Source organism: Onthophagus taurus, chromosome 6 (assembly GCF_036711975.1).
Source record: "Onthophagus taurus isolate NC chromosome 6, IU_Otau_3.0, whole genome shotgun sequence".
NCBI classification, from domain to species: domain Eukaryota; kingdom Metazoa; phylum Arthropoda; class Insecta; order Coleoptera; family Scarabaeidae; genus Onthophagus; species Onthophagus taurus.
The window spans coordinates 15,573,888-15,594,017 of NC_091971.1; the positions used below are offsets into that span (position 1 = coordinate 15,573,888).

General features: G+C 31.1%; 1 protein-coding gene across 1 annotated transcript; it reads right to left on the reverse strand.

Moving 5' to 3' along the window:
- Positions 1 to 1,041: 1,041 nt before the first annotated feature.
- Positions 1,042 to 19,989, reverse strand: LOC111415903 (SUN domain-containing ossification factor). Its single transcript, XM_023047790.2, has 3 exons — positions 19,790 to 19,989; positions 19,481 to 19,732; positions 1,042 to 3,978 (listed from the first exon to the last, which is right to left on the reverse strand). Exons 1-3 carry the CDS (start codon positions 19,846 to 19,848, stop codon positions 1,179 to 1,181), a joined length of 3,111 nt encoding a protein of 1,036 aa, XP_022903558.2. The 5' UTR covers positions 19,849 to 19,989; the 3' UTR covers positions 1,042 to 1,178.
- Positions 19,990 to 20,130: the final 141 nt, after the last annotated feature.

Consider the following 20,130-nt stretch of genomic DNA (forward strand, 5'->3'; position numbering starts at 1 on the left):
TCGTTATCTCCCTCCTCTAAAATCTTCGAGTTTCTAGGGTTGAACCATAGGTCTCTATAGTGCTGTTTCCATCATAGTGCTCATCCTTATTCAGGTGTCTTAGAATTTTGTATGCATATTCTTGCCTATCATGGACGTCGTCTTCGACGTTGGAGATGTATCTTTTTTCTTGTGAACTGTTTAGCCTTATTGCGTTTTTATCTATATTCTGGGTTGTATTGGCTAGCATGGTAATATATGCCTGTTTCTTTTCGTTAATTGTCTAAGACTTCGTTTGTAGGGTTGTGGATTATCTTTTTCAAGTTTTCCCGTTCAGCTTCGATTTCGTCTGCCGTTCTATTGATTGCAAGTAGTTCGCTAATCTTCTTTGATATAAATATTTGATACCATCATCTTGTAATAGATAGGTTTGATATGTTTCTTATTTTTTGCTTGTTCCTGTCTGTGACCCATGGACGTGGTGTTGCGATTTCAGCTTCTAGCAAATAATATTTGATTCTCTATAGACATCTGCATCAAACAAGAATCGTTTTTGGAAGAAAGTATTGATTATTTTCAGATCGTTCTAGACCGTAAATTCTTAGATCATATTATAAATAAGTATTCTAAAATGTTAAACCCACAACAGATTGAAATATAGGGGAAATAATACAACAAAATATAGATTAACAGTTTAATACACAGTATTTCTACAATACGTTTTTCTCTATAATAAATATATGGCATTTTCATACATATTCATTACTTTAACAATAAAAAGGAATGTTAACGACCTCTAGTTAAATGACTAGTACTTTGACTAAAATAATAGTTTAAATTGTTTTTATTTTAATTTTTTTCTGTTTATCCTTCGTTAGTCAGTAATGAATACATTTTCATAATAAATGTAAGGAGATTAGCTCAAATGGTGTAGTAGTAGCAATAATAGTTTGTTTTTTTCTTACAACAATAAATAGATTTACAATATTCATCTTTCTTTTTAATCTCTGAAAAGCGTCGATACCCATTCACCCAATAGTACGCAATAAATAATATTTACACTTCTTCTAAAATCACAATATAATCTAGAATAAATGTACAAAATTAAGATTCTTGACGGGTCATAAGTTATTATTAAAATAAGGAATGATGTTAAACTACTTAATAAATAAATTAAGAAAAAAATTGGTTGAAGTCTTTTAAAACACTTTCTTAAAAATTCGTTTTATTGTCCCTTTCCGATCTTTTTTAGGTGACGAATTTTTTTTAACATCTCCCGAAACTACATTAACACAACCAGCATCCGATGATCTTGAAGGACTCGATTCTCGCGTTTCTTCCCGTTCGGTATCACCATTTACGAATGATTCATTAGTGGATCGTCGTTTCATTCGTATTTCACCAGCTGTTTTTATATAATCGGGAATAACATTTGGTTGGGCCGATAAATCCTCCAACGGACTATTTTCGCACTCATCCAAAACGATAGGAACATCCTCTATTTCACTTCGCAGCGAAATGTTATTATCAATAACAATTTGAGCCGGAGCCGAATCCAATCGCTTAAAAACGTTTGTATCCGAATTAACATTTCTGGTTTCATGTTCGTTGTCGGTGTTTTCTTCGGGAAGCACATCAAAAGACGTTGATCGACTCATCGGTTTTTTCTTTTTTCGTTTTCGATCTTTAACTTTCTTTTTAACGTCTTCGTTGTTACGCATTAAATCTTTATAAGAACCGCTTATTTTTAAAGCTTCCTCGCTGGGTCGTCTTATTTTTTTGGGGGGAATTGTATGGTTTACGACAGCGATGGATTGACGACGCTGTATTTTAGTATTTGGCGTAATTCCGGCGTGTTTAGGTTCAACTCTTCGGCAAAATGTAAGAATACCAAAAATAAGAACAAGAAAAATAATGATCCAATATGTTGCTCGAATCCAATTATTTTTTTCTTCAGCTAATGTATAAACCATGGCTGATAACTCGCTGATTTGTTCTTCTAATTTTTTGTTGTGTTCATCGCGCTTTTTACTTTCTTCGTTGAGACTTACTAAAGTTTTATCTAATAATCTTTGCATTTCTTCGACTTGCTTTTTATATCTTCGACTTAATTCTTCTAAATATTGACTTGATAAAGACATATTTCTTTCTAGGGCTTTTATTCGGTTTGAAAGTCGCAAAAACACCGATTCTTTAGCTTGAGGAGTCGTACTGGGTGTTGGTAAATTATTATTATTATTATTTAAGTTATTTAATTCGTTTAAAATGTCAATATCTTCGGAACTCTCCGTTGTTATTTCAATATCTGTTAAATTATACTCAATTTCCTTCTCCTCAATATTTACAGTTTTATTTTCTGTATTTATAGTTGGTTGTTCTGTTGGTTGAACCGTTTTGTCGTCTTTAACTTCCGGTGTTAAATGTGTTATTATATCATTATCAGGTGTTAATGTTTTTGTTGGTTTTATTTGTGATGTTGATGTATTTACGTCGGTTGGAATGGAAGTTATTTGTATTTTTTCTGTCGTTAACTTTTCCGTTGGTTGAACAATTTCCTCCGTTTTATTTAAATTAGGTTTCTTTTCGTTAATTTCTAATTCTTTAGGAACTTCTTTAGTAACATTTGGAAATTGTTTACTAATATTTAAAACAACTTTATTCTCTAAAACGGCGGCTGTATTACATAACGCAGCTATATAGCCTTTCGAAAACATCGAAAAAACAAATCGATTAAAAATTTTTGATTCATTTTTTCGCTTTGATTTAAAATCCAAACCAAATTCAACGCAAATATCAGTGTTATAAATCGTATTTTTGATCCAATCGCACCGAATTAAATGATATAAATAATTTCCCTTACAACTTATTAATTCAAATACTTCGCCAAATAAAACTTCGCTACAATTATCACAAACAATTAAATGACTTGGTGTTGTACAACTGTGTACAAGTTTAGGGGAATTTTTTTCCGCTTCATCTGTGTAATTTGATGAATTTTGTTTGTTACCTAAAACTTCAGCAGCTTTTTTTACGATAGATATCACAGCATCCGTAGCTGAACTAAATAAGTTTTTGTGTTGATCCCCATTATCAGAATCTAAGGTTTCGTCGTCTTCGTCGTCATCTGAATTAACGTGAGCTTGATTTTCTTTTTCTAAAACTTCAAATTCTGATGTTCCATAAACTCGAAATAACGAAATGGGGCAAAAATGTTCTGATCCGTGATGTGAGTGTAATTCAACTTTAACGAATTTTCCAAATAATTGAGGTTGTAAATCGAAACTTTGGACGTCTCTTTCATCTTTTGCCGTGAAGTGTCCGACGTTCATCCAATCTCTACTTGGAAATCGATCGCTTACGTAAACGCTAAAATCTTTTGGTGATGATGAAAATAATTCGAAATTTGCTAAATCTATTTTCTTTGCTTGTACAGCTTCGCATAATTCAACGACGAACCATATCCGATTTTGACAAGCGTTTAATTTATATTCATCCCTCGATGATGATAAAACGGCGCTTGGACTAACCGCTTCCGGATTAGCAGCGACGATTTTCGCACCACAATCTAAAGAAGCATAATTTTTTGATCTAACTTTAACATTCCCCGTATTTTTCCCATTTACTCCATTACTTTGTACGGAAGAATTAACAACTTCTTTTTTCTTTTCAGCTTCTTCAAGTTGTTTTTGAGCCCACTCCGAAAACGATGGGATATCTTCGTTCGCACCGGTTATATTTTGAGGCGTTTCCGTCGTTAAAACAACGATTTTATCTTCGACAATTTCTTCAGATCTATTATTAGTTTGCGTTTCAGTTATATTTTGAGACTCAATTTTTTTTGACGGTTCATCTTCCACATCCGATGAAGCGGCAACGTTCGAGACGAGATTTGGAGTTGCATTTTGACTAGTTTCGGTTGAAACTTCAATTTTATTTTGTAAATCGGTTAATGCAACATCTGATAAGGGAATAACTGATGGTTGACCCGTATCGACAAATCTAAAAATAAAAAAAAATAATTTCATTAATTTAATTACAACATGTGTTTGAGTGGTTAACATAAAAAAAGTCGTTAAAGATTTATTAGGTATTATTAACAGAAGTGATTTTATCGTTTTTAATTTGTAATAACATCGTTTAATCTCGATATGAACAATGTAAATTTCAAACAAAAAATTAGAACGTAGAAGTTTTCATTTGAATTCATCTTAAGTAACAAATTGAGATACATTTTAATGAAGTATTAACTAATTAAATGGGTCAGTCGTATTTATGCAATTTAAATTGTTATTTAATTATTTTAATCATATAATTTTGACGTGTAATAAGTCAATATTACAGTTAAAAAAACATATGTATTAGTTATTTATACATCAAGGCCGAGCAGTTTATCTTTAACGTGTTGAAAGATAGATTTACAATACAGGGTGAAACATTTAGAGCAGTGGTTTCCAAATTTCTTCTTATCGCGCCTCCTCTTGCCGTAATTTTATAATAACTAACATCCATATTCCGTAAAACTTATATTACAAAAGAATATTGTCTTCACACACATACGTTAAGAAAGAACAAATCAATCAATGAGATGGATGCGCTTGCATACTTTTGAGAAGATTTCCAATTCTATGTTGAATAGAAACGTACTACGTAGATCACTAGCAGTGGTGGAACGGATATCCGGCCATTTTTTAAAATCCGGCCAAATATTGACCGGATATTAAAAACCTATTACTTAGTACTCCACCATTCACAGGAATTAGTATCTCTTTTAGGTGTTGGACACTGCAGATAATAATCAAGTTCAACCCCAATAGGACTTTTTTCATGGAATACACCTTTATTTATGTGAGTTTTGTCTTTAGCAACCTCATTGTAACAATCCCAATACGATATATAAAATCTTTTTATCTCAAGAACGGTTGGAGCTACAACTTTTAATAAAGAGTACCTTTTTTGTGTAAAACAGTTCACAAAGTCTAAAAATATTCGCGAAGTTAAGATACAGCCATTGGCGTAGAAGTTATAAGACGAAAAATTAAGATATTGCACTTTTTCAGGATTTTATTGCTTTCAACATAAAATCTTCTTTATCTCGAGAACTATTCGAGTTACAGAATTTAACAAAGAATATCTTTTTTATGTAAAATACTTCACCCAACCTAAAAATGTTCTCGAAAATGAAATGTAATCAGTGGCACAGAAGTTACAAGAAGGAAAATGAAGATATTGTCATTTATCTGGATTCTATAGTTCTCAACAAAAATCTTTTTTATCTTGAGAACGTTTAGAGATACAACTTCTAATAAAGAATACTTTTTTATGTAAAGCACCTCACACAGTCTACAAATATTCTCGAAGTTAAGATATAGCCATTGGCGTAGAAGTTATAAGACGAAAAATTAAGATATTGCAATTTTTCAGGATTTTATTGTTTTCAACACAAAATCTTCTTTATCTCGAGAACTATTCGAGATACAGAATTTAACAAAGGATACCTTTTTTATATAAAACACTTCACCCCACCTAAAGATGTTCTCGAAAATGAGATGTAATCAGTGGCGCAGAAGTTACAAGAGGAAAATGAAGATATTGTCATTTATCTGGATTTTATGGTTCTCAACAAAAATCTTTTTTATCTCGAGAACGGTTAGAGATACAACTTCTAATAAAGAGTACCTTTTTTGTGTAAAGCACCTCACATAGTCTAAAAATATTCTCGAAGTTAAGATACAGCCATTGGCGTAGAAGTTATAAGATGAAAAATTATGATATTGCAATTTTTCAGGATTTTATTGCTTTTAACACAAAATCTTCTTTAACTCGAGAACTATTCGGGTTACAGAATTTAACAAAGAATATCTTTTTTATGTAAAACACTTCACCCAACCTAAAAATGTTCTCGAAAATGAGATGTAATCAGTGGCGCAGAAGTTACAAGAGTAAAATGAAGATATTGTCATTTATCTGGATTTTATGGTTCTCAACAAAAATCTTTTTTATCTTGAGAACGGTTAGAGATACAACTTCTAATAAAGAGTACCTTTTTATGTAAAGCACCTCACACAGTCTAAAAATATTCTCGAAGTTAAGATACAGCCATTGGGGTAGAAGTTATAAGACGAAAAATTAAGATATTGCAATTTTTCAGCATTTTATTGTTTTCAACATAAAATCTTCTTTATCTCGAGAAGTATTCGAGTTACAGAATTTAACAAAGAATATCTTTTTTATGTAAAATACTTCACCCAACCTAAACATATTCTCGAAAATGAGATGAAATCAGTGGCACAAAAGTTACAAGAAGGAAAATGAAGATATTGTCATTTATCTGGATTTTATGGTTCTCAACAAAAATCTTTTTTATCTTGAGAACGGTTAGAGATACAACTTCTAATAAAGAGTACCTTTTTATGTAAAGCACCTCACACAGTCTAAAAATATTCTCGAAGTTAAGATACAGCCATTGGGGTAGAAGTTATAAGACGAAAAATTAAGATATTGTAATTTTTCAGGATTTTATTGTTTTCAACATAAAATCTTCTTTATCTCGAGAAGTATTCGAGTTACAGAATTTAACAAAGAATATCTTTTTTATGTAAAATACTTCACCCAACCTAAAAATATTCTCGAAAATGAGATGTAATCAGTGGCACAAAAGTTACAAGAAGGAAAATGAAGATATTGTCATTTATCTGGATTTTATGGTTCTCAACAAAAATCTTTTTTATCTTGAAAACGGTTAGAGATACAACTTCTAATAGAGAGTAGCTTTTTATGTAAAGCACCTCAAACAGTCTAAAAATATTCTCGAAGTTAAGATACAGCCATTGGCGTACAAGTTATAAGACGAAAAATTAAGATATTGCAATTTTTCAGGATTTTATTGTTTTCAACATAAAATCTTCTTTATCTCGAGAAGTATTCGAGTTACAGAATTTAACAAAGAATATCTTTTTTATGTAAAATACTTCACCCAACCTAAAAATATTCTCGAAAATGAGATGTAATCAGTGGCACAAAAGTTACAAGAAGGAAAATGAAGACATTGTCATTTATCTGGATTTTATGGTTCTCAACAAAAATCTTTTTTATCTTGAGAACGGTTAGAGATACAACTTCTAATAAAGAATACCTTTTTATGTAAAGCACCTCGCACAGTCTAAAAATATTCTCGAAGTTAAGATACAGCCATTGGCGTACAAGTTATAAAATGAAAAATTAAGATATTGCAATTTTTCGAGATTTTATTGTTTTCAACACAAAATCTTCCTTATCTCGAGAACTATTCGAGTTACAGAATTTAACAAAGAATACCTTTTTTATATAAAACACTTCACCCAACCTAAAAATGTTCTCGAAAATGAGATGTAACCAGTGGCACAGAAGTTATAAGAGGAAAATGAAGATATTGTCATTTATCTGGATTTTATGGTTCTCAACAAAAATCTTTTTTATCTCGAGAACGGTTAGAGATACAACTTCTAATAAAGAGTACCTTTTTTGTGTAAAGCACCTCACATAGTCTAAAAATATTCTCGAAGTTAAGATACAGCTATTGGCGTAGAAGTTATAAGACGAAAAATTAAGGTATTGCAATTTTGCACGATTTTATTGTTTTCAACACAAAATCTTCTTTATCTCGAGAAATATTCGAGTTACAGAATTTAACAAAGAATATCATTTTTATGTAAAATACTTCACCCAATCTAAAAATGTTCTCGGAAATGAGATGTAATCAGTGGCGCAGAAGTTAAAAGAAGGAAAATGAAGATATTGTCATTTATCTGGATTCTATGGTTCTTAACACAAAATCTTTTTATCTCGAAAACGATTCGAGATACAACTTTTAATAAAGAGTACCTTTTTTAAGTAAAATACTCCAAACGGTCTATAAATACTCTCAAAAGTAGAATATAGCCAGTGGCGCTGAAGTTATAAAATATAAAATGAAGATATTGTCATTTATCTTGTTGCAGTTTCGTCTAGTTTTGTAATTCATTAATTAAACTATAATTTTTTTAGAGTTGCTTCGTTAGTTACATCAGCATCAAAAAAGTTCATTTTGTATCTTGGATCCAAATAAGTTGACATATCTTATTCAGCTTTCTTATTAATTTCATTTTTATTCAAATATCGCAAGAATGAGGGGAATCACTATATATCAATTTTATTTTACCCAAAATTGTAACTTATCAATCTTCTCAAAATCATATTTGGCAGCAGAATCATTTTTAATTTTCAAAACTTGCTCTTGTAGTATTTCTGGTAGCTTATCTATTTTAACATAAAAAGGATCTTGAATTTAACGCTGAAGTGTTGCAAATAGTTTGATATTTTATTCTTCATATTATCAATGTCCTCAAAAACCTCCTTAAAACGCATTTCTTTTGAGACTGAAAATAATTTGGGAAAGCAGAAATTGAGAGTTGTAATTTTTCAATATACATCGTGATGGTATCTCGATGATAAATTATGTTCGATTGCAATTTCAAGTTTAGTGAATTCAAGGATTCGAAAATATCCGATAGATAAGTCAATACTGCTAGGGCAGTTGGTTTTTTGAATTCATCTCTCTACAAACTGCTGAAACTATAATTTCTTTAGGTACTCTTATAAAGACTTAAAATTTTAACTTAACCATACATACTTCTTATCAAATCTGGTCCTGAGACTTTTCTAAACATGCGATTCGGTGTTATTTTTGCTCAAAGGAGATATGTCAGGTTCTTGGCAGGTCTCAATTACCAAGGTTGTAGCTAAACATTATGATTAATGCCATCTAGAATCAGCCAGCATTTCTGTTTTTCTGATCACTTCAACATAATGTTGTTTATAATCGAACATTATTAGTCATTGCTATTATGAATTTGATTGAATTTGATTTAAGTCTAATTATATTGGAATATACCACGTAGTATATGAAACCTTAGACTTGGTTACAAAAGCGAAGAAACCGAGAAAATTGAGCAGCGTTAAGAATATCTTGAGATACAGAAACACTTTTCTATTTATTATTTGAAAATAGAAAATGAATGGGCATGTTTTTTTGAAGGTCAATACATAAATCTTAGAAACGTCATTTTTAAGGTTGTCAAACGTCATTTTGACGTTTAAGTTGTCAATTTTAATGCAATAGATTTTAAAACATCATAATAAAATAATATCATTATAATACAGCAAATATTAATCCTATTGTTAAATTTTTAACAATTTTTTGAAACAATTTTATTTAATAAAGTTCCTTTCCAGTTGAAGTTAAACTTTCCTTTTTGCAAACTTTCTCAAGGACCCTTCTCTTTCCGGACAATAATTCGCAATACGATAACTGTGAGAGTGTATAAGACTACACTAAATATAGAATAGACCAACAAGTGTTTCAACAAAGTGTATTAGGTCAAATAAACAATAAAATGCAAGCGTTCGAGTTCACACCAACTAAAATTAAAGAGCGCTTCCCTTCGTAATCGCGCGAAATGACTTGTGACTATTTCACAAAGCAAGTAATTTGAAAAGAATTTAATCTCGAAATGAGATTTTGCGATTTCTATTTTTTTTTAAATAACAAAACATACGATCCTACGATAATCGTATCGATAAAGTTTTTTTTTGATAAACGGTGTTTTAATATCTATAATCTCTACTAGAACGTGTTTCGAGAAGCATTTTATGATTTAAAATCTCACATCCTCGTGAGAAACCCTAGAAAATTAATCCGCTTGGGAGTTCCTTTACTACCACGTGTTATGAATTTTGTTACAAAAATTTAAAACCACAAAATACAAAGATAACATTTCTTGTTCAATTTTTATGATTCTTTAGCGGAATTAAAAACAATCCTTCAAAATGATATATAGATTTGGAGATGGTCCAAATGCGCTTGTGACAAATCCTTGCAATGACCTTTTAAAACAAAACAAGAATCAAAATCCCATTTTATCCAAAGTCTCATGAAACAACAACAAAATCGAAAAATCAAACCTGGAAAAAACTCAAAATATGTATTTTTATATTCCACGCCATTACAACCACGTTATTTTTAACACAACACTATAAAAAGTTGCGGTAAACGCGTCGGATTACATGACATTTACTTAAAATTTTTTTTTTAAACTATCCTCGAGGTCATTTAATAATAAATAACGTCAATAATCGACAATAGTAAACAACCTCATTATGTTTGAAAATAATTAGAAGCAACGATCCTAAAAACGTTTATGAGTTATTATAGATTAAAACAGAACGAAAATCGAAAATAACCAACAAAGTGAAAACTTCGTCGAAATGTTTTTCTATTTCGAGCGGACGAAATTGGAATCGATGCCAACGATCTGATATTTTACGTCGTACCCTAACCTGTCTTATAAAAATAAATGGGAAAGGAATGGTAGATGAAGTGAATGAACTAAAAACTCGGTTTTAAAAATCCCGAATGTTTGGTTTTTAATGATAATGCGTTCTTTTAGAATTATGAAATCATCACATCTGGTTAATGAATAATCGTCGCGATAATTACACAAGATATAGTTGCGTCATATATGCTTAAAAATAATTTGAAAGATGAAAATTAATAAATATATGGAAGCGTTTTAAAATTTTAGTGGAAGAATACAATTAAGAGTTCCTTTAAGTACAATATACGTAAGTCTGGAGTCAAAGTTTACGAATTTAAAACAGTTTCTCATGAGGGAGGTCAAAGAAGTCTTCAATGGTATCTCAAAGTATATGTAAATGCTGTGTTAGCTTCGTATTGCTGTGTTTCTGACTCATATTATCAAGTATTGTATTGAAACTAAGATATTTTGCAAAACAGCAAACGTCGGCCCTATTCCAAAAATTAGTTTATTGCAAGAAATTCCATAAATATTTCAAAATAACAACGTGTTAAGCTATCCGAAATGATCTTCTTCTGTATCATTTCTCCCAGATGCCATCACAGCGTTATGATCCATCTTTTAAAACTACGTCTGTTCTTTGCCATATTTTTCACTTCCTGCACTCTATCTCCTCCCATTTTATCCTTGCCCTGCCTCTCCTTTCCATATTCATTAGGTACTTTTCTGGAAATTCTCTCTTCTGGCATTCTGACTAAGTGTCCATACCAGCTCAGCTGTTTGTTTTCTATTTCAGTTACCAGCGGTATTTGTTCTAAATCGAGTCTTATAGTTTTGTTTCTAATTCGATCCATTCTTGTTTTCAGCAATCTTTCTTAAAAATTTCATTTCAGCTGCTGCTATTTTTAATCATCGGATTACCGATGACAGATCCGAAATGATGTTTTATCTAAATTACAATCAAGGTTTAAACATCAATCATTAATCTAAAACTTTTAATTACCTTGACATTAAACTTATTATGGTCTGTATTATAGCGGTATTGGTAATAATTCCTTCTTCTTTTAAATATTAAAATAATAAACAAATAAATATAACTTCTTATCTTGCAAAATTCAATTTATTTCAACGGAACCGGTTTCGACTAGTTTTACTTAGTCATCTTCAGCCGAATGGTCAATAAAATAAAATCAACATCACAATCTTCTTTTAAGACTGTATCTTTTAATCATAGCTGTTTCGGCTATTTAATGATAGCAATAATTGATAGCAGTTTATCTATTTGGGTATTAAGCAACTAATGAAGTTGTATATAATATAGATGGATATCATCATAGCTATGCATGATTAAAATGTCAATTGGTTGACCAATTGTAACCTGATCGCAGTGTGTTATTTGCAACTAGACAGTAGCAAATGATTCCATGATGCCAGCTAAATTAATGAACCATTTTGAAACAAAGCATTGATAGTTTCAATAAAAAAACATAGCTTTTTAGGAATAATGAGCGACAATTAAAAAATTTCAACTCATAACTTAAAAAGGTTATACATATCTTATTGTGAAAGAACTCATTCTAGCAGCCATGGATATGCACATGCTATGTTATACAGCTGTGTGTAACTAGTCAGACAATTTTGCAGATTTGCAGATTTTGTAATCAAGACAGCAGAAAAAAATTTTGAAATTAAATTCGTTTTTTGACATAAATAACATTGAATGTGTTGGAGTTAACACAGACGACGTCCGGACCATGTCTGAACAAATAACAGATCTGAGGACGAGAATAAAGCAATCTCCATCTGCAGATTGGTATCATGGTGCCATTTATCGAAAAGAAGAGGTTACCAAAAGAAATCCTGTGGAATTAAAAAATGCCTTGGTTGATACACCATTTTGTCCAAAGGAGGATGTTCAACTAATCATGAGTTATTTGCAAAATCTTTTAAGAACTTTCAGATAACGCTATCCTCTTTCTGACAAAAGTAAGGTATGGATTCGGGATTCTTACACCATCTTTGTTTCATCTCAGTTCTTTTAACATTGTCTTTAGTTATAATTCATTTATGAATGAGTATAAATGATAGAAAATTAATTTTTTAAAAAGGTATTGTTTCAACAATCTTAGTCAAAATGCGATTATTATATCTGGCGTGAAGTATGTTTGAGTACTCGTTCCAACATATTCCTTCCAGCTACAAATAATTAAGTAAGGTATGATCCTCTTTGTGTTTATAACTCTTTTATATCAATCAACTTTTCATTTAAACTTGTTTCTTTTAAATTTGAGGTCCAAATTCTTCATTTTTTTTTTCAACATGCGATTTCCAGCGCAAATTAACGTCTATATCCTAATATTTTGCTATATTGGCATGTCATAGTTGGATATTGTTCATGGTCAGATGTAGCCTCATTAGACTTGATTCACCATTATTAACTGAGGTGTGTATGTAGATTTATTGCCGCTTCTTCGTGTACTTTATCCACAGTCATTATAGTAGCAGTATCATCAGCAAAAGCGGCTATCGTATCATCCTTTAATTCTGGCATATCACTGATATATTATAGGTAGAGGACTAGCCCTAGCACGCAGCCTTTTGCGTTTAGAGTAAGCGTTTTCCTGATTAATTCTGAAGGCTAGATCTAAGATATAAGACTTCAGCCATTGTAAAAGCTAAGTAAGAGGATGGTTTATATATTGTACACTCTATCAAATCTTGTTTCTTATAAAACCTTGGGAAGTGAAACGAGACTTTTTTACATATTTTTGCGACTGTGTATCAAAGAACACATAAAGGATGTATGTGTGACGTACGAGGATTTAAATTTACAAGTCTCCACGTTAATTAGAATGCGAAATAAATAAAGTGATGCCAGTATATTGATTAAATGACCAACATCTGGCTACTTTGTATTCATGTTCAAAACACATGACTTTAGGTCATGTCAATTTTACCGTCAATATCTTGGACATTTTACTTGTAAACCAGTCAAATTTAACTGGTAACCTGATGAGGTTATGTGCCTGCTAAAAAATTTCGATGATATTCAAATACAGGAATTTCGGGATAATTAGCTATGAGTAGAGGAAATATATTATGTAACGAAAGTGATGATTGAAATTGTGAAGCATTAGCGACAACAACCTAAGTTTTTCAAAAATATCTGCCTAAGCGATGTTTCTTATGGTAAAGATGTACAGGGTGGGCAAATTTGGGTGTTATTATAGGCTATCTCAGAAACTATAAGAGATACGAAAAAAGTAGGTGCCATGTCCCGGTTTCTTTTTTCGAGATTAACCCAATCCCGCAAACACCAAACCTCTATCTTCTTTTGTTTTTAAGTTATAGCCAAAAAGTCAAATTTTCGTGATTTCAAAAAATGCTCATATTTCGTTTATTTTTGAAATTAGAGGAATGAGGTTGATACGTTCTTAAGACACTTTTTTAAGTAGAATATACTGCCGTTGAAAAATTTTAAAAATATTTGATGATTTTTGAGATACAACACAAAGTTGTATTTTTTTAAATACAAACTATAGTAGATTATGGTGTTACTGAAAAGAGCATATTTTTAGCTTTCCAATGATGTATTGCACGCATGGTGTATTTGGGGAAAATAAGCGTTATTTTTTAATTCTAAAATATTAAAGATTAATATTCAAAATTTTAATTATAGTAGGCGAGGAAAACGTTAAATGCCACTTAGTTACTATAGTAACGTGAGTTTACTGATCATTTCATTCATGAATTTTTCGAAACGAGTTTCCGGCTTAAAAATTCCTCATTATTTTTAAATACATAAAGCGATAAAATTAAAAAATGATTCTTTGAAAATGATAGATAAGGCTCCATATCCCATATAAACATCGTTTCAATGGAAAGTCCACTGCTCAGTTTATAATCCCTAATCTTCCTCTATCTCACCCAATTTCAAAAGAAAAGGTTGCTAATATGAAAAAACTTCTAAATCGCATGGTTGGGGAAAACTGGTAAGATACTACCGAAGATTTCATTCATTGATACCCAACTGTTCTAACCTTACAACCAGTAAGTTTAGTAGAAGAAGATCACATAGTCTGTGACTGTTTACTTCCTGAAGTTGTTGTTCATATTTAATTATTCATTAATTAATACGTTTCTTGTATATGTTTTTAATAAACAAACTTTATCTACTAAATCATTTTTATTGGTGAACAAAGTCAGGGATAAGACACTGCGAAATTTAAATCAACTATTCAAAGTTTTTATTCGTTGGTACAAAACCAACTTTATCCTGCATAAAGCTAGGTGTCCACTTGAGAGAAACTTCTGAGAGTAACTCTCGATATCTACTCTCAACTCTGTGTCCACTTGAGACTGTTTTAGCTTTCCGAGAGCATCTATAAAACTTCCGAGAGCTTCCTCTCAGACAGTTCTCTCAGGACCGTGTCCACTAGTGAAATGTGTCCGTGCTGTGGAAAGTAAAATTTATTTTCTTTCAGTGCTTGGTGTTTGTAAACATGGATGTAAACAAAATTGCAAGTGCAACAGTGTTGTACAAAATTTCAAAAAAAAAAAAAACAAACTGAAAAAAATAAAAAGAAGCTGTTGGGTGAAATCATGGATTTGGCGTAGATTAGAGCTGGGTGTCAACAAATATCTACATTCGTTGTCAAATTGTTAGTTATTTGGCATACTGGATTCACAAAAAAGTGAACTCGATTGCTTTAATGGCACTTATAAATGCAAACTAGAAGTTTATTGTCGTACACGTGATAGCTTAATAGTGGCTTGGCAGTATTTTGGAAAATTATTAGAAAATATAAATTTAAACGCCTCAATTGTTGTAAGAGACTAGATATTGCTGGCAGAAGACTAAGTACTACTAATGAAAGACTAGATGTTGCAAATGAAGCAGATTCTTCTTACAGAAGACTGCACACTACTACCAGAAGACGAAATACTGTTGGTAGAAGACTAGATATTGCTGAAAAAGATTAGATATTGCTGGCAAAGTACTAAGTATTGCTAGTGAAAAACTAGATATTGCAAATGAAGCACATCCTTCTTACAGAAGACTACACACTACTACTAAAAATCAAATACTTTTAGCAGAAGACTTAATTTTACTGTCAGAACACCAAATTATGTTGTCAGAAGTTACTATTACTAATGGTACAAATCCCGTTTAAATTTCTGTCCAATACTTGTTAAAATTGCATCCTTCGCTTCCCGATTTCTGTGTTCATTAGATGTGATATTCCAAAGAATTGAATTTTCTTCATACACTTCAATTAATTCAAATATTTCTTTTTGGGACTATTTTCTTTTATGTGTTATCTTTAAACGTGTTATATTGAGAAAACTCGCAGCTACTCGCAGCAAAATTCGAACCTTGTTTGGTTTTTGACAGTTACTCTCACGATAGATAAATTGTGCGTGTCCACTTGAGTACAAATCTCAACGTGTTTACTCTCCGAAAGTTTGTGGGGACTCTCTGATAGTTACTCTCAGATGCGTGTCCACCAGAAAATATACTCTCGATAGCTTCTCTGGAGAGCATTTCTCGCAAGTGGACACTTAGCTTAATGGTACAAGACCAACTTTCTGTCATATTCGTGCAAAACCATACAGCAATTAGGTAGTAATTACTGTCCGAACCCGCCTACTATAATTAAAATTTTGAACTTTAGCGCTTACTATTTTGGAATTGAAAATTAACGCTTATTTTCCGCAAATACACCATACATGCGATACATCATTGGAAAGCTAAAAATATGCTCTTTTCATTAACATCATAATCAAGTATAGTTTGTATTTAAAAAAATACAACTTTGTGTTGTATCTCAAAAATTATCAAATATTTTTAAAATTTTTCAACGGCAGTATATTCTACTTAAAAAAGTGTCTTAAGAACGTATCAACCTCATTTCTCTAATTTCAAAAATAAACGAAATATGAGCATTTTTTGAAATCACGAAAATTTGACTTTTTGGCTATAACTTAAAAACAAAAGAAGATAGAGGTTTGGTGTTTGCGGGATTGGGTTAGTCTCGAAAAAAGACACCGGGACATGGCACCTACTTTTTTCGTATCTCTTATAGTTTCTGAGATAGCCTATAATAACACCCAAATTTGCCCACCCTGTACACGTAACCTAAGCTGAGAAAGCACTTTTCTGTTTCAAAATATTGTGAAATGTCTTTATCAGTTGAAAGTGAATGATACAATACCATAACCATATATTGCTGGTTTGCTAATGGATACTTTTAGACTTAGAAACACAGTGTAACATGTCTATTATAAGCACTGCTGCATATCCCTGATGATAAGATGAACTTTTTTTGATCTTGACCTATACAGGAGAAATTGAAAAAAATTTGTTGAGGATTATTTTGGAAGACATAGCGTATGAAACATATATCCTTTCACGTGGATATGGTACGTGGAACACTAAAGGTACACCAAAAATTTGTACAAGAAAGTACAATGAACTGACAAGGTACTATGGCTTGGTTATCTAAAGACATTCCGAGTCTGTGGAAGATATGAATAAATAAAATTGGACAGATTACTATCATAAAAGTTACTATCTGGAAGACTGAAATAGTTGGTGTAAGTGAAGTAAAGTTGGGTACAGCTTCATACTTAACAATTTCGTTATCAAGTCCACCGCTGAGTTTAGACATTAAAGCCTATTTGTCAAGATTTACCCTATAATGAGCTTCTCGAATGATGCAGAATCACAAAATAATAACGTGTGGTTAAATCTGGTAATTTGGAATTTTCCTCCGAATCTTCACATTGTACAACGATAGCAACTGAAGGTACAACTTCTTTGCTGTTATAACGTTATTTGCTGCTAGTTTATAGACGTGACCGAGTATCTGCTACTGTCGATTCCACTACATTTCGACTTTCTGTTTTATGCGCCGACTGTCCGGACAAATTCGTATAGAAATTCCCCAATACTTCGCATGGAGAGGACAATGGACCGCCTTGGGTTGGACATATTCGCCGTCACACCGCACAACTTCAAACAAATTATTCGTAATGCTGTGCTCGCCCTACCAGTTGTGTGATTTTGAGTACATTATCTCGTTGCAGCGACTTGAGTTCTGCCTTGAAATGGATTGATCACATATGATTAAGGCCATTAATTGATCGATTTTCAATTTTGTGTTCATACAATTATTGTATATAAAATGTATTATAGTGTCCTGTTGCTACCCCCGTGTGTGTAAATAAATAAATAACCTTTAATAACGGATTTATACTAATTTTGAAGATTATGGATTATAGATTTAATTGGCCAACAAGCAAAATTGCAAACGCACAGCCGCAATGCAGCCAGAAATAACGCATTACAGAGAGAAAAGGGCAAACTTGCATGATATGTACGCCTTGTCAAAAGAGGTTTTTTATGGTCCTGGAATAGCACATTAATTGTAAATATTATGCTGTTGCTGCAACATAAAAGTTATAAAAACTTCAATCGCATTTTTCGATTACTCAAAATCTACTTAACAGGTTCAATTGTGCTCGAACTTTGTACACATATTAATCACATACATAGTTGCCATCTGAAATAAAATGAATCAAATGCATTTATCATTATGCATTTTTGTATATTCTATGCGTTTCCTTTTTCTGCATTACATGATTACATAATTCTGCACATTACATCCAAGATTCTTAATAATTTTCGTGTAGTTTCTAGATACATGACTCTTTCTGATATACATGCAATGTAGTGAATATTCTTCTGCACTTCGACTAAAATTTGTTTTTCATTTTAGCCTTTGATACCAAATTATTGTTCAGTAGAATACAACAAACAGAAAATATTATTTTATTGAAAATATTATTCGTGAAACGATAAAATAATTCTATTTTATGTATTAAATTAATCAACAGGAGTATTTAAAAACTTGGAAGCGTGCGTTTGATAAAATACCTAAAATATTTTTTAAACAATACCGAATAAACAGATAAGGAGACATAACTTAAACATTCCTGTATACGTTTATAAACAGACTATAAAAAATAATTCGAAATAAAAAAAAATTCCAACAGTTCAATTAACTTTCGCTGTTTTGGATTCGTTCTAATAATTATACGATGTATTTCGAAAAGAATTGTGCAAAAAAGAATTACAGGAACTAATTAAAAAGATTTAAAAAAACAGCAACAACACAGATGTAGAAATTTCTTTAAGGATATCTCGTTTAAAGCATTAAAATTTAATTCACATCCTTAACAAGTTCTAATTACTCTTATTGCATTCGCAATTAATGAATTTCTCAGTTTTATAATTAATAACGTACCAGTTTAAAATCAATGCATATTTTCACAACACCTTGACCCAGATTCCTTATAATCTAAACATATCTACGAAACACGTAGTAAAAAGATCTAAATGAGTTTAATGATTTTATAAACAAAACAGAGTGCATTTTGCACAATAAATGTAAATGTAAATACTAAAAATAAATGTAAATGAAAGTTGTAACATAAACTCAACCCACATAGAGATATAGAATTGTAGGAAGTAAATCTAACTTTAAAAAAAATTGCAGATATACGATTTCCCAACCTTTTATAGTAAGGGAAACCAGTTGAGCTCTTATTCCTTGTATGAGAGATAACAAATATAGTGGGGATAAAATATTATACCATAGTTGTTGCGTTATCAATTAAAAAAAAACATTATGTAGTAACATGTAGTAATCACTTTTATGAAACCCCGCTTTTTATGTTAAAAGAGATAAAATCAAACGGAATTTTTTTATATCTATATTAAGCGCCGATATTAAATTATAATCAGCACATAACATGAGGAAGTGTCAATGACCAGTATTTAAAGGTTCTTAAAGCTTATCTATTCAAAATATTTTTTTTAACTGTTTAATTAATTTCTTAAACATGTTGCTTTTATCTTTCGTCGTCTAGACATTGTATGGAAATTTAGATTTTTTTTAATTACAATTCATATAAATTTCCATTGTAATAACTTTTTGGCATGATTATTTTGGCTCACAATAAGTGTATATAATAAATCTCTCCTAGTTTATTGTCATATTTTTAATCTTTATAGGTTGCAGATTTTTCTCTATAAATCTAATACAAAATCTTTCAAATCACTTTTGATTATATCTTTCGAAAATAATTAAACTCTAATAACTTACTCATTTGATATTCCTGAATTCTGTGAGGCAACTTCACCAAAATTAAATTTAGTCTGACTAAATTTATCATTGTTTAAGTCTTCAAAACTAGATTCAATAGCAGCACTAGGTTCCGTGGCACTTCCACTAACACCATTTGCACTATGATCGGAACTAAAACTTAAATTATTACTAAACGTCAAGTTTTGTTGTCCATTGATTGAGTCGTTTAAATTTGCCGGTGCATCTTCAGAATAACTCAACATGCACAAACTGTAAAAGAATAATTAATAAAAAATAAACGGGATTTTTTATGTGTTTGATACTAACCTGGCGAAAAAATAAAGGTAAAGTGTTGATAATCGGTTTATGGCATTAATTAAGATCATTTTGAGCCGTTACTATGTTAAAATCATTGCGTGTAATTCAAAAAGATTTAAGGTGGATTTGTTAACTTTAAATTGCGAGCTCTCAAAATTATAAACTGACGTGTACTTGACAGGAGCATGTTTGAATGAATTTTTGTGTCTGTGGTGGTGGTACAAAGGAGGCCAACTTCGAAATATAAATCACTAAACAATTTTTAATCAAATTAAAAACACAATTACGGAAAATTATTAATTAATTATTTGATTGATAAATAAATAAAATTAACAACAATCTTAATTAGG

Coding starts and splice junctions, on each gene's coding strand:
- LOC111415903 (XM_023047790.2), bottom strand. CDS start 19,848: ATGATCTTAATTAATGCCATAAACCGATTATCAACACTTTACCTTTAT. Junction 19,733..19,789: donor TACCTTTATTTTTTCGCCAG/GTTAGTATCAAA, acceptor ATTCTTTTACAG/TTTGTGCATGTTGAGTTATT. Junction 3,979..19,480: donor AATTCAGGAATATCAAATGA/GTAAGTTATTAG, acceptor TTTTATTTTTAG/ATTTGTCGATACGGGTCAAC.